Consider the following 15,772-nt stretch of genomic DNA (forward strand, 5'->3'; position numbering starts at 1 on the left):
CGAGTTTTTACAATTTCTACTTACTACATACAAATTTGATGTACTTATTAGGATAGTGGAGAGCGATCGTTTTCCCACTAGGCTGGCTATTGGTGTTTTCTAGTTTCTATAAATTTTTCAATTCATTAGCATGTAACATAGGCAAAATTCGATTCCAGCACTTACAATTTTTAGGATTAAACACTAGCTAATATAGGTATAGATGAATTCACGCTTATTAGGAATTTAGATTAGAGGCTGTAAATTTAAGATTAATTATACAATCTCACAACGTAATATAATCAATTTCACAAAGTAATATAATCACCGTAAAGAATAATTTTCTGATTCACGACCTTGCAACAGCTGTTTACTTTTTGATTGACGTTTCCACATCATGCAGACTAGAGTCGATTGCAGGACCGTCGTTGTCAGTGTTGCCATAACAAATATTAATTATATTCACAAAATATTTCTTAGATCTACCAGAGTATTTTACTTACATATTGACACAAAATTTATAATTTGCTGATGCTGAGTAAAGGTCATGTTATTGATTTAAATTGGCTTGAACTTTAGTAAGTCTTTTTAGGGTGACTGGATATTATCGACAGGTTTGTTCTCTTCGTTATGAGGGGGTATTCATCGGCCAAGTTGCCTGAAACTTGGTGGTATAGCTTGGTTGGGAAAGATTTGAGGCCAACTTTGAATTCAACAGGTTTCAAAAAGCCTTCCATGACGAAGAGAACAAAACTACCCAGAATACAAAAGTTCCCAGATAGTTATTTCAATCTAAACATATTGCCAAATATATTTATATATTTTAAATTCTATATTAAAGGCAAATGAATTTAGATATGCCCAACCGTAGTAATTCACGGTCATTCTACTGTTGAAGGTCACATATTATAAAGTATTCTCGCGCGAAAAAGGATTCATTGTAGCTCCGTACCAAAATGATGAATCTCGTTATGTTTGAAGTTTTGAAAATAACACAGATATTTATCATACATGAAAATGATGAATGCCATTTCACTTATTGTTATGCCAAACGGCCATTTTACCAATCGACTATTATGCCAGATTATGCCATTTGGCCATTATGCCAAAAGCTTATGCCAAAAGCTTATGCCAAACGACGTTATGCCATACCCGATAGAATAATTATTATTGTAGTAAAATATTTTTCCTATCGGATGCCTTATTTTTTCAATGTCATCATTTTCCCCGGGTAACGAGGGGGAAAGCTGAGAAGCCGAATGCGACTCAATTCGTTGCTCGATGTCATTCAATTTGAGTCCCGATGCCTGTGGCTCTGGGATGTCGTGAACATCTCCCACATTTGTTTTGCTGCAGTGCATATAATCAGAAGGAAAAGCTGAAATATAAGTCCTGTTCAACGACGTAGGTTGAACTTGCTCGAAGTTGCTGCATCCCGCTCTTACATGTTTGATGACAAATGGGTAAGAGCAAGATGCAGCAACTTCGAGCAAGTTCAACCTGCGTCGTTGAACAGGACTATAATTACCTATACAAAATATTAACCCTCGAGCGATCGTGCTATTGTATTTTGTACAACACGTTGAAAAACTCTCGCTTTTTGTACTCAGTATTAGCGTAGTGCTGACGCAGGTAGTCAACCGCGCGAGTTACGGAAGGTTAAGGGCAGTTGTCCTTTGACTCCAAATTTACTTTTCTTTGTCACTTCAATGCCCATCATTAATCTTTTAGTTGAATCATGGTATACAGTGTCGGACAAAACAATAAGACCACCAGCCATTTTTCATACAAAATGGCTAAGTTTGACGATCTGATGCTCGGTTTCTAGTGAACCGATTTGGCTGAAATTTTAACAGCCGCCATGGAGTTACGTGAATTTTGATTTGCATTTAATTGATTGAGTTCTGTTCACTAAATCAAAAGTTACAGATATACGAAACGACAAAATAATAGGACCACTTTCAGATTACCATCACCAAAGGATATTTGAGAGTATCTGATACTTGATGATTGATAAACAAGTACTAAAATTAAGGATGCCATTTAAACTTGGGGACATTTTTATTGAATTGGCTACAAATAACCATCATAAAAATCTGGTGTTAGAATTTTGTCGCACCGTATATCTGTAACTTTGGAAGTAGTGAACAGAACTCAATCAATTTAAAACAAATCAAAATTCCCGTAATTCGAAGTCGGCTGTCAAAATTTCAGCCAAATCGGTTAACTAGAAACCGAGTACCATATCGTCAAACTTGGCCATTTTGTATGAAATAGGACCGCTGGTCTTATTGTTTTGTCCGACACTGTAGTTATGCTGCATATCTATGAGAATATCATATCCGATTTCCATACAACTTTTTTTCGTTTAGGCTTCAAGTTAGAAATGACTGTTGATGAAATGTTAATGTTACAATCGATAATACTACGCCATTAATAGGTGCCATATTCTGATAATATCGTATCAAACAAAACAAGTTTTCAATCACGATGTTGGGATGAAAATGCTCTGTGAAACTGGCAACACGGGCCAAATAGCAGTTAGCGAAAAAAGCTGTTGACAGGAAGTCGCATCTTTTAATAGCGCGGAATAGAATACTAAAATGTAGGTATGTAGGGTGGGGCGGGGCAAGATGGGTCACCTAAGGATGGATTACCATAACTTTGTAAATACAAATCGTATTGGTTTGTATTCGTCCGCTACTCTTTAATACACTAGTTAGCTATGCTAAAAGTCGATAAAAAGTTCATTAAATACAAAATATGATGTTAAACAAGCAGTTTTAAAAAGTGATCGATTTTACGCCGTGAAAAAAGGGCGGGGCAAGATGGGTCACCTTTTAAATAATTCACATTTTCTCAACGAAAAACGTCAAAATATAAGATTTGTTCCGCATTCATATATGCTCCATATCCATACTGAGTAAACAAGAGCTACTGGTAAACATTTTATAAATTTATTTGGAATATAAAAAACTTTACGATTTGAGTGTACTAAGGCGACTTGAAAATCGATGTTTTTACTAAAAAATTATCATAATTTTATGTAATAATTTTGAGCGTTCATTCCGCTTGATTGAAGTCATTTATGAGTCTTGTAATAAAAAAATAAATAACTTTTGAATGCTCCAAAAATACGTTCAAAATTGAAGGTGACCCATCTTGCCCCGCGACCGTTTATATGGAGATCATATGGAATGTATCGCTTAAGAAAAATGGCTAAAAACCATTTTATTTTTTATTTCCAATGAGAGTGAATAATTTTTCAATCAATGCCCCAAACTTTTGTATATTCATGCTGGTCATCTAACAAAATTATTAACATAATCAAATCATGAGTAATGCGCCCGAAAATGGCACTGACCCATCTTGCCCCGCCCCACCCTATATAATGATTATGTAAAAGACTAAGAATCACTGGCGTAGCCACGGGGGGGGTTTTAGGGTTAAAACCCCCCCCCAGAGCCAAAATTTGTGGAACAATTTTTCAGTATAAAGCGCTTTGCGACGACAAAATTTTTCGGCTGCGCCGCTATTTTCAAACTACGAATACAATTGCTCATTACTGTTTACAAAATGTAAGTGTCAAATCAAAAGAGGTATCATTGACCGTTGAAAACCCCTCCCAGAGACAATTTCTGGCTACGCCGCTGCTAAGAATAATAAAATAAATTGAATTACAGCATTGAAGCTGCACATCATGAAAGCTGCTTTCAATCTTTGGTGTATTGCGCAAAAGATGACTTGTCTCCGGAACACACGAGATTCTTCTAAATTTAAAATAAAATCTAATTTAAATTGTTACTTATTCATTTAAATTAATGCCTAATAAAATATCAAAATGAATACTAAATTTGTTATTCATTTTTAGTTATTACCCTTTTGAATTGATAACTCCCTGAGAACTGCGTATGATATCGAGTCGTAAAATGTAGATAACTAAATGAGATATTAATTTGTTATCAATGAGAACTCATTCTGATTTCAATTAGATATTCCAGTACATTATTTTGTTATCATTTTTGTTATGTTAACACTTAAGTCATACAAAATGAAAACTCACTTTGTTATCAAAATTCGTGATATCTAAATAACTTAATTTGTTTTCAATTAGTTCTCATTCCCTGCTCGGGAATCGATCTTTGGTGTCGTTATTGCTAAGTGGAATCAGCGGTGGAATTGATCTAGGCTTAATTTTAAATTTGTTGTCATTTTTCTGAATGGCTCAGCGTAGTCTGGGAAAAAGCAGATCTTATTCGAAAAGTTGTTATTCCTGAAGTCCACTAGTCTGGCCTTGATAACTTTGGTCATGCGAATGCAATCATACTGTAAAAACTTGTAATTATAAAGCACGAAATGTTGCTAATTGACAGAATGAGAGTTGAAATTTGTAAAAAAATCGCGTTCTGGTAGGATTTGATCCCACGACTCCGTATTCGCTAGACCGGCGCTTTAACTAACTAAGCCACGAAACAAGTAATGATTCTAACCACAAGTTTTTTCAGTATGTTTTAGACATACCACCAAATCTGGTAACTGCCAATAAAGGGCAATATGTATCATTGTACCCTTGCTTACGTCGCCTTGGCGCAGTTGTTCGTTGAAAGCGTGCGACCGTGCCGAGCTCTCGACGCATACTTAATTAAACACCAGTAAACAAACTGCTTGGTGGCCAGGTATGCGTACTGCGAGAGTAAGTCTCGGCGTTTGAAAAATAGTTCGCTCTCACTTGTAGTTAGTGGGCACAAACGCGAGTGTGTTGTGGATTGGCATCTAAGCCGAAAGAGAGATGGGTTTGTGAAATAGGAGTGTTCACGGCGTGGCTTCGAAGTCAGTTTGGCTTTCTATGCCGCAGAATCATTACTTGTTTCGTGGCTTAGTTGGTTAAAGCGCCGGTCTAGCGAGTACGGAGTCGTGGGTTCAAATCCCACCAGAACGGGATTTTTCCACAAATTTCATCTCAATTTGTCAATTAGCAACATTTCGTGCCTTCTGATTATCAGTTTTTTTTTTCAGTATGTTTCAGACATACCAGCAAATCTGGTAAATGCCAAAAAAAGGGCAATATGTATCATTGTACTATTGCAATCACTTTACAGTGCAGGCAGACCAGTACACTTGTAATGCCTGCAGGTGGTATTACGTTATCGGATCAGATCTCTAGTGAGTCTATCGATAGGGAGGGTGTTGCTTGCCTAGTTGCACACTGGAATGTGCAACTCCTTTGCCTGGGAGAGTGCCTCTTCGATGCTGTCTGTCAATGTCCTCAGGATTTTCGAGCAGGGTCTAGTACTCGACGTAAGAGTCAACTGGGAGCGGGACATATTGTAAAAAGTCATTTGGCATAAGGACACTTGGCATAAAGACATTTTGTATAACGGTCATTTGGCATAACCGGAATGCACCCTTTGGCCAAGTGTCCATTATGCCTAATGACTTTATGCCAAATGACACAGATCCGAGGCAACTTGCTGGCGGAACTATTGCCTATTGCTTGATGGTAGTTCCGCTTGGTAGTTGAGTGCCGGAGGACAGATGAGCCAACTTCAGTTACCACCGGGTATTGGTCCGAGCTTAGTTCGTTAATCACGACCGGCTGGTCGATGTTGTTCGCCATGTTTGTCAGGAATATGCGCATTTTGTTCTGTAAACAACTAGCATTCCAATTGCAGATGGTGATAGACTCTTCATGGCCCATACTTGGTGACGAAGTTCAAAAGCACCATGGTGAATGCCTCGAGTTTTTGTTCTTTGGAGCGGTAGTCAAGCAGCGCTCGATACATGTTTCGGACGAACTCCATCATCTGCTTCGGAGTATAGAGTTCATCCTCGACATCGCCGGTGGAAGGCAGCTTATTCCCGACGTTGTCCCAGCCCGGAGGGGACGCAGTGGGCCCGGGGGCCTTGACGCTGGTTTGGTTGTAATGGCGGTATGTTCGGTACGCTGTACCGCTGTACGCTGTACCGTCGCCTTGATCAATCGTATCAGTTTATCCGGGAATCCGTATTCGTGCATAATCTACCATAGCTGTTCTCGATCGATTGTATCATACGCCGATTTGAAATCGATGAACAAGTGATGTCGGCGCGTTCATGTCGCCGACAACGATTTTCACGTCACGCGGTAAGCAACCATCGTATGTTTGCTCTAACTGCGCGTGGAACGCTTATTTCTCGTCATCAGGTCTCCCTTCGTGTGGGCAGTGGACGTTGATGATGCTGTAGTTGAAGAAACGGCCCTGAACTCTTAACATGCACCCGATCACACGTTGTCGCATCTTACCCAACACTATAAATCGTTTTCCCAGTTCATTGGTGGTGCCACAGCTTTGGTAGAAGGTAGCCGCTCGATGCCCGCTTTTCCACACTTTCTGTCCAGTCCAACAAAGTTCCTGCAACGCCACGATGCCGAAGTTCCTGTCACATCCTGCGAAATCAGGAGACTTGCAATTCCATGTTCCAAGTTTCCAATCGTAGTCCTTATTTCGTCGCGTGGGTCTTTGCCGATTGTATCGAGTCGTATTTTCTCGTAGGTTATTCGCAATGGGGATTTTTACGGGTGGCTTATTGGGCCTACGCCAACACTCCTGTCTCGCCGGAGGGTCATCGTGCCAGTTATGTTTAACGTTCCCAACCAACACTGGGACGACCACGCTGAAACCAGTTGGTAAGGATGGTATCGCAATTGAACTCATCAAAATTGATCCGAAACAGTTGACCTGTTTGCACCGGTTAATAATCAGAATTGGGTTTTTAAATTTTGAAAAATTTATTGATTTTTTTTATTTTATACGAAAGAGCATCTTTTTCTGAGCCATTCTGATTTTTTTCAGATTTTTAGAACTTTGTTTTGGTATCTTAAATCAATTTCATAAAGATTTTTTCAAATCACCTTTTGACAGCTGGGCAACTGCTTGATAGCTCCGCCCAGTACAAAATGCGACAAGGGGTGATTCGACAAATCGCTCCTATACAAACTTCAAATTGATTTTTAAATAGGTTCCTGGGCACCAAAATTCATGAAAATTTGGATTTCGGCTCAGTTTGGCATGTAGATTAAGAATATGGGATTATCTCAACACCGCTGAAGAAGCCAATTTGAGAAACCGAATGTTTTGTGGGTTATCAGCGTCTATGCATTGCTTATGAAAGTTAAAATTTAAACTTGTTGAAAATAGGTACTAGAGCAAATGCAAGGGATTTCTCTTTAGTAAAAACCAGACAGTTTTAGCATCTGACCAATGATAGATTTAATTCGTTCTTGCTTTCCTAATCCGACAAATACAACAAACGCTGATAAATTGTTTACAGTTAGTATAAGCTTCCCTAAAATGGAAGTATCCGGTGACTGTTAGAAAAAAAAACATCGTTTACATTATTGGCGATCGTGCACATACATCAGCGGCGTACAAACTAAAATACTACACAGAAGCTTTCCTACATTGGAAAAAAATAATTAGAATTTGACTGCGAACCTAAAAGAAAACATCATGTACACTCCCCCCTTTGCTTGCGCTTTTATTTATAAGAACAGAATCTCACGTGTCGTATCAGCATATAACCGCAGACAAAAAAAACTCAACTTTCTCTTCAGAGTGAACGCAACACTAATGGTTCAAGGGCTCACGTTCTACATCCGAATGCTTCACACTGATTTTGCCTTATGACTTTCCCATTTATAGACTAAATTTATGCCCTCTATTTCGTTTTTTTGTGTAAGTATTTGTCCCCGAACCCCCTGACTCGCAATACAGCAATTCCGTGCGGAAGAAGTTGTATCATCTCGAAGAATTTCGAAAAAATGTTGCGAAATTCTTACGAATTTGTTAACTTTTTTCCCACGCAATTGCTGAGTAAGTAAAAATTTAGAGTTTATAAAAACGTAAGGTAAATAATCTTCTCTACATTATACCCACAAACACACAGATGATGAAAGCGTGCCAGAGCGGTACCTAGTTGTATGGATTGTTGTAGTAGGGTATATCATCATAAGCAAATTGCAGCCAGCAGCAAAGAAAAAGATGAAGAAGGTTCCACATCGGTCACCCTTCTTCCACCGATCTACGCACAGCAGGCCTTGTAGGCAGGTGGTTTATCGCCGGTGCCACGGTTGACCACCACCCGGTCCGGATTGTCGGTCGTCTCCTTGCCGGAGGTTTTGTCCAGGATCGCTTCGGCCAGCTCGCGGAATGCTTTCTCGATGTTGACGTTCGCCTTGGCGGACGTCTCCATGAAGCGGATGTCGTGCTCGCGGGCGATCTGCAGGGGAAACGTTGAATTGTGAGAAACATTTTTAGACATACATAGTTTTAGAATAAGACCATAGATTAAGTATGAAAAATACTGTTATCTACTAGTTGCCAACTTACGCTCTCTCCTCGTTCTTTGCTGACCACGCGTTTATCTGTCATGTCGCATTTGTTCCCCAGAATCATCTTTTCCACGTCTTCGTTGGCATGCTGTAGATTAGAATAAAACGAAAACATCAGTAATTTACTCACAAAGCTAATTACAAAATCGACAAATACCTCGTCTATATTCCGCAACCACTTGACTATGTTGTCGAAACTTTTCTCGTTGGTGATATCGTACACCAACATTATCCCCATGGCACCCCGGTAGTAGGAGGTGGTGATCGTGTGGAACCGTTCCTGGCCGGCCGTGTCCCAGATTTGTAGCTTAATCTTTTTGCCGCGCAGTTCGATGGTTTTGATCTTGAAGTCGATGCCTGTACGGGAGGAAGGAAAATGTTATATTCTAGTAGGTTATCTAAATGTTCGGCAAAGTAAGGTGCCGGCCAGAGTGGACGCGACACGCGGCGCGACACGGAAATTTGCACAATACATAGGGAACGATACAAGGGAATAATGAATCAGAATAAGAATATCACGATCAGTCAGTTTGGAACATATTGCCAGTTTGTAAATCATTTTAGAACAAGTAATAAAATTCCAAGGCTCCCTGACTCTCAAGATTCGGTTGATGGTATCAGGGAAACCGAACAGCTACCGGAGGATGGGAAGGATTATCATTTTGAATGCCGCATACAAAGTGCTAACCCAGATCATCATCCGTCGTCTGTCGCCTAAAACTGATCTGTTCATGCCGTGTTATCAAGCCGACTTCATTGACGAACGGTCGACAACGGACCAGATCTTCACCGCACGGTAAATCCTCCAGAAATGCCGTCTCCCATCGTATCATCTGCTCTCCGAATTCAAGACGGCTTAGGGGCCGTCCATATACCACGTGGACAGTAAAATCGTGGTTTTTACCCCCTCCCCCTCCCCCAATGTCCACGTGGACATAACAAAAGATTTTTCACTATTTCAATTTTGAATTTTTTTTGAAAATGATTTTTTTGTAAGTAATGTTTAATATATACTTTATAACTTAATCAATTACAAATATTCTAAAGCTCTCGTAGTACAATTTACAATTTATTGATTTTTTAACGTAATAATTGCAAGGGGAAACCCCTTTTGAGTGACTTCTTTTCTGCCCCTCTTGACATGTCAGTCCCATGTTGTTTCTAATGCAACGCATATTATTGTCTCTCACGAGCTCATTTAAAATAAATTTGATAGGGTAGCACGGGGCAAGATGACCACCCGGGGCAAGATGAGCACCCCTCTGTTTTACTACTTTTATGGTGGGCCCAGCTAGGCGAAGACTGGCGCTCGAGCCTAGCTATTTAGCACTGTAGTTGGAGGAAATGCCAATGCAGAACCCGTAGCTTCCGGGAAGGTAAGCCCAGCTCCCTGGGTTAGTGGGTTGGTGTCAGGCCCTGCGAGCCAGCCGTAAAAAAGACTAGCACCGGAAAATCAACAAGAGAAGAATGCGAACCGATACCAATGGCGACGACCACAGCGACGAAAAGGGACTTGCGATTGGAAGCTCTGTACGTGGAACTGCAGATCTCTCAACTTCATCGGGAGCACCCGCATACTCGCCGATATACTGAAGGACCGCGGGTTCGGAATCGTAGCGCTGCAGGAGGTGTGTTGGACAGGATCTATGGTACGAACGTTTAGAGGTAATCATACCATCTACCAGAGTTGCGGCAACACACGTGAGCTGGGAACAGCTTTTATAGTGATGGGCGACATGCAGAGGCGCGTGATCGGTTGGTGGCCGATCGACGAAAGAATGTGCAGGTTGAGGATCAAGGGCCGATTCTTCAACATTAGCATAATAAACGTGCACAGCCCTCACTCCGGAAGCACTGATGATGACAAAGACGCATTTTACGCGCAGCTCGAACGCGAGTACGACCGCTGCCCAAACCACGACGTCAAGATCATCATAGGGGATCTAAACGCTCAGGTAGGCCAGGAGGAGGAATTCAGACCGACGATTGGAAAGTTCAGCGCCCACCAGCTGACGAACGAAAATGGCCTACGCCTCATCGATTTCGCCGCCTCCAAGAACATGGCCATTCGTAGCACCTTCTTCCAGCACAGCCTCCCGTATCGTTACACCTGGAGATCACCACAACAAACGGAATCGCAAATCGACCACGTTCTGATTGATGGACGGCACTTCTCCGACATTATCGACGTCAGGACCTATCGTGGCGCTAATATCGACTCCGATCACTACCTGGTGATGGTTAAACTGCGCCCAAAACTCTCCGTTATTAACAACGTACATTACCGGCGGCCGCCCCGGTACGATCTAGAGCGACTGAAGCAACCGAATGTCGCCACCGCATACGCGCAGAATCTCGAGGCAGCGTTGCCGGACGAGGGTGTGCTCGATGTGGCCCCTCTAGAGGACTGCTGGAGTACAATCAAAGCAGCCATCAACAACGCAGCTGAGAGCACTATCGGGTACGTAGAACGGAGTCGACGAAACGATTGGTTCGACGAGGAGTGCAGAGCGGTTCTGGAGGAGAAGGATGCAGCGCGGGCGGTAATGCTGCAGCATGGAACCCGACAGAATGTGGAGCGATACAGACAGAAGCGGAAGCAGCAGACCCGTCTCTTCCGGGAGAAAAAGCGCCGCCTGGAAGAAGCGGAGTGCGAGGAAATGGAACTGCTGTGCCGTTCACAGGAAACACGCAAGTTCTACCAGAAGCTCAACGCATCCCGCAAAGGCTACGTGCCGCAATCCGAAATCTGCAGGGATAAGGACGGGAGCCTCCTGACGGACAAACGTGAGGTGATCGAAAGGTGGAAGCAGCACTTCGACGAGCACCTGAATGGCGAAGAGAATGTAGGCACGGAGGACCAAGGCAGCGGAGGAAATGACTATGTTGGTGCAGCAGAGGACGGGAACGAACCAACTCCCACGCTGAGGGAAGTTAAGGATGCCATCCACCAGCTCAAAAACAACAAAGCGGCTGGTAAGGACGGTATCGCAGCGGAACTCATCCAGATGGGCCCAGAAAAGTTGGCCACCTGTCTGCACCAGTTAGTAGTCAAGATCTGGGAAACCGAACAGCTACCGGAGGAGTGGAAGGAAGGGATAATCTGTCCCATCCACAAGAAAGGCGACAAGTTAATGTGTGAGAACTTTCGAGCGATCACCATTTTGAATGCCGCCTACAAAGTGCTATCCCAGATCATCTTTCGTCGTCTTTCACCTAAAGTAAATGAGTTCGTGGGAAGTTACCAAGCCGGTTTCATCGACGGCCGGTCGACAACGGACCAGATCTTCACCGTACGGCAAATCCTCCAGAATACCAGGTCCCAACGCATCACCTGTTCATCGACTTCAAAGCGGCATACGACAGTATCGACCGCACAGAGCTATGGAAAATTATGGACGAGAACAGCTTTCCCGGGAAGCTGACTAGACTGATAAGAGCAACGATGGACGGTGTGCAGAACAGCATAAGGATTTCGGGTGAACTATCCAGTTCATTTGAATCTCGACGGGGACTACGACAAGGTGATGGACTTTCCTGCCTACTATTCAACATCGCCCTGGAAGGTGTTATGCGACGAGCCGGGCTCAACAGCCGGGGTACGATCTTCACGAAATCCAGCCAATTTGTATGTTTTGCGGATGACATGGATATTATTGCTAGGACATTTGGAACGGTGGCAGAACAGTACACCCGCCTGAAACGTGAAGCAGCAAAGGTCGGACTGGTGGTGAATGCGGCTAAGACAAAGTACATGCTGGTAGGTGGGACTGAGCGAGACAGGACAAGCCTTGGCAGCAATGTTACGATAGACGGGGATACTTTCGAGGTGGTAGAAGAATTCGTCTACCTTGGTTCCTTGCTAACGGCTGACAATAACGTGAGCCGTGAAATACGAAGGCGTATCATCAGCGGAAGTCGGGCCTACTACGGGCTCCAGAAGAAACTGCGGTCGAAAAAGATTCACCCACGCACCAAATGCACCATGTACAAAACGTTAATAAGACCGGTAATCCTCTACGGGCACGAGACATGGACCATGCTCGAGGAGGACCTACAAGCACTCGGAGTTTTCGAGCGACGCGTGCTAAGAACGATCTTCGGCGGTGTGCAGGAGAACGGTGTGTGGCGGAGAAGGATGAACCACGAGCTCGCTGCACTTTACGGCGAACCCAGCATCCAGAAGGTGGCCAAAGCCGGAAGGATACGGTGGGCAGGGCATGTTGCAAGAATGCCGGACAACAACCCTGCAAAGCTAGTGTTTGCAACGGATCCGGTTGGCACAAGAAGGCGTGGAGCGCAGAGAGCACGATGGGCGGACCAGGTGGAGCGTGACTTGGCGAGCATTGGGCGTGACCGAGGATGGATAGCGGCAGCCACTCCCGGATAAAAAATTACCATTCATTACATAGTAAATATTATTGTTCACAATAAAACACATAGTAGATATATTGTTACTTTTTGCAATAGAAATCAAGCCCATATAGTTCGTACAATAAGTGAACATTAGCTTTATTAGTGACTAATTGATTCGATTGTTTTTTAGTTACTATCAGTAAAAATTAATGTAAGTTGTTTTTATACAGTTGCAAAAGTGCCTGCAAAGTTCTCATGGACTTTTTATTAAAAAAGAGTTTATTTCTCAATTACACTTAAAAACAATTCGTAACAAATAAATAACAATAAACATTACTGTTGCTTGGATCATGTTTGTATAATCAAATACAAAATCACTTGACATATTTTTTATAGTTTTCGTTTTAAATTTGAGTACAGTAGATGTTTCGGTTATCGAATGTTATTCGCTAAAACCACAGAGAACAGACATCCAAGTCCAATTCCGAAACTGTGTAAGGAATTTAACGGCCATTTGAAATCGGCAACACAAGTGGCAATAGCGTGGCGCTGCAATCGGTTAGTTTCCCATACTAATTTAATCGAAGACGGCTAATAACAAGACAGCCAGCTCCCACCCTGTTGCAGGCGACATGGTTGAAACGCCCTCAACGATTCACAGGAACATTAAAACATGATTGTGTGCGTGTACATGCAAATACATACACGGAAATGGTAGCATCGCATGCACACTCATTCATGATGTTGTTCCCTGAAGTCGTTTGTGGCGCTAGTGTGCTTGTAGCTCCCAAGGTATATGGAGCAAGAGGGTAGATGTCTGTCTTGTTATTAGCCGTCTTCGATTTAATTCACCATTTGAAATGTTTCAACTCACCACTGACTGTGGCAATATGGTGTTTGGTGGCGTTAGTGTTGTCATCGTGTATTGGTTTGCAACCTTACTCAAGTAAAGATTCAAATCCTTACACAACTTTCCGAATTAAATTTGTTCTAGCCTGGATGTCTGTTCTCTGTGCTAAAACTTCAACGACTGACAGACGTCAAGCCGTGTTGGCAGAGGAAGCTCTCAATGAATAACTGAGGAAGTAGTTATAGAAAACTAGCTGAAAAGCAGGTTTTAGCCAAGCGAGGACGTTACGACAAGAAAAAGATGAACAATGATTTTTCTAATGTTTTCCAATAAATTAAAGGAATCTAGCAAATAGTAAACTACCATTGATAACAATACAAATACAATTTGTTTAATGGGGTCAATTGAACAGATGTTAAAATAAACATGCAATAATATTTGTTGTTATGTAAACAGATTTCGCCTTTAAAAAACCAAAGAATTCATATTTCTCGGTAACATTTTTCTTCAGCATTTACAGATACTAATGGCCACATGGATTGTGAACGATTTATGGTATGGGTCATACGACCTGAGGTCTGACTTGTGATATTTGGCAGTTATTTGAAAAGATTGATGATAGATCTTATCAACAGCTGCCAAGCAACACATACCAGACAGACATCAGAGTGTTTGACTCTTATCATAAAATGTGCATATCATTCTGGCGGCCATTAGTGCTCGTAAATGCTGGATATAAATGTCAGTGGGAAATATAAATTCTATGGATTTTAAAAAGCGAAAACTGCTTACAAATAACAACAAATATTATTGTATTTTTATTGTAACAACGATTTATTTGACACCATTCAATTAATTGTATTTGTATTGTAAGAACAATTAAAAAACATTAAGATATATTGTTTTCTTTTGAAAATTGCCCTAAAAATGTCTCATAAAAACACAATACATTCTATTGTTTTTCGCGAAAAAGTGTATGAAAATTTTCTCAAAATTTTATGGTTAAGATACATAACGACCACCATTTTTTATTGTAAAAGTGCCATTTACCATTCGCCGAATGGTATAGAACAATAGGAGTGATGGTGAGTGTGCTGTGCAAATTACAATATGTTTAATGGTGAATATTTTTCAAAAAAATGGTGTTGTAACAATAAAATTTATCGTATTTTTATGATATTTTTTATCAGGGCTAACCGAGTATTGTGGCGTACTATTGTTGATTATGTCTTGTCTTAATGATGTGGAACAAATAAATGTATGTATGTATACAGAGAACAGACATCCAAGTCCAGTTCCGAAACTGTGTAAGGAATTTAACGACCATTTGAAATCGGCAACACAAGTGGCAATAGCGTGGCGCTGCAATCGGTTAATTTCCCATACTAATTTAATTCACCACTTGAAATGTTTCAATTCACCACTGACTGTGGCAATATGGTGTTTGGTGGCGTTAGTGTTATCATCGTGTATTGGTTTGCAACCTTACTCAAGTAAAGATTCAAATCCTTACACAACTTTCCGAATGAAATTTGTTCTAGCCTGGATGTCTGTTCTCTGTGGTATGTATGTACGAAAATCACTTTTTCAAAGAAAAATCGCCACAGGTTGCCCCTTAACCCCTAAAAATATATCCATGAATGATTTCTGTTGGAAATTTTACGAGGAACAAACCTTCTGAAGACCGAAAAGCAATCTAAAGCATGTGGAAAAAGTTATTGCCTGAAAACCGAATGGCATGCCAACGCTGTTTAACATGTAAGGAATAATAATAAATAATAAAATAAATAAAGCTTAATAACTTTTTCCACGAATGTCGCATCGCTTTGCGGTCTTCGGAGGTCTGATTCCTCGTGAAGTTATCTACAGAAATCATTCAACGGCTTATTTTTAGGGATCAATGGGTGACCTCAAGCGATTTTTCTTAGAAGAATAATTTTTCCCCATAGTAAATCGTATGAAAAACTTAGAACGGCGGGCGCTAAAATATAGTTTCTTCGATCGATCTGAAATTTTGCACAGCTGATATGAGCCCAAAATGGAACTCAAAAAGTATACAGGAGTTGAAGTTTTTCTATTTTTTATGTTTTCCCATATAAATCGTGTACCAGGCTACTGTGCATTGTCCGAGCCGATATCACTTGAAGCTGATTGGAAAACTTCAAGATGATCTTTGTCGCTTCTGTGACAGTGGGACAGTGAAGAATTTTTTGGAG

At 41.4% G+C, this 15,772-nt stretch overlaps 2 protein-coding genes across 2 annotated transcripts in view; both read right to left on the reverse strand.

Moving 5' to 3' along the window:
• LOC109402218 (leucine-rich repeat flightless-interacting protein 2) overlaps nt 1–15,772 on the reverse strand; it is a 445,842-nt gene that overhangs the window by 272,090 nt on the left and 157,980 nt on the right. The gene's annotated exons all lie outside the window — the stretch shown is intronic.
• On the reverse strand, nt 7,205–8,732 carry LOC109402213 (ras-related protein Rab-10). The gene is made up of 3 exons (XM_019674845.3): nt 8,508–8,732; nt 8,349–8,438; nt 7,205–8,238 (listed from the first exon to the last, which is right to left on the reverse strand). The coding sequence occupies exons 1-3, from the start codon at nt 8,586–8,588 to the stop codon at nt 8,041–8,043; spliced, it is 369 nt and encodes a 122-aa protein (XP_019530390.2). The 5' UTR covers nt 8,589–8,732; the 3' UTR covers nt 7,205–8,040.

Source organism: Aedes albopictus, chromosome 1, assembly GCF_035046485.1.
Source record: "Aedes albopictus strain Foshan chromosome 1, AalbF5, whole genome shotgun sequence".
Classification (NCBI taxonomy): Eukaryota; Metazoa; Arthropoda; class Insecta; order Diptera; family Culicidae; genus Aedes; species Aedes albopictus.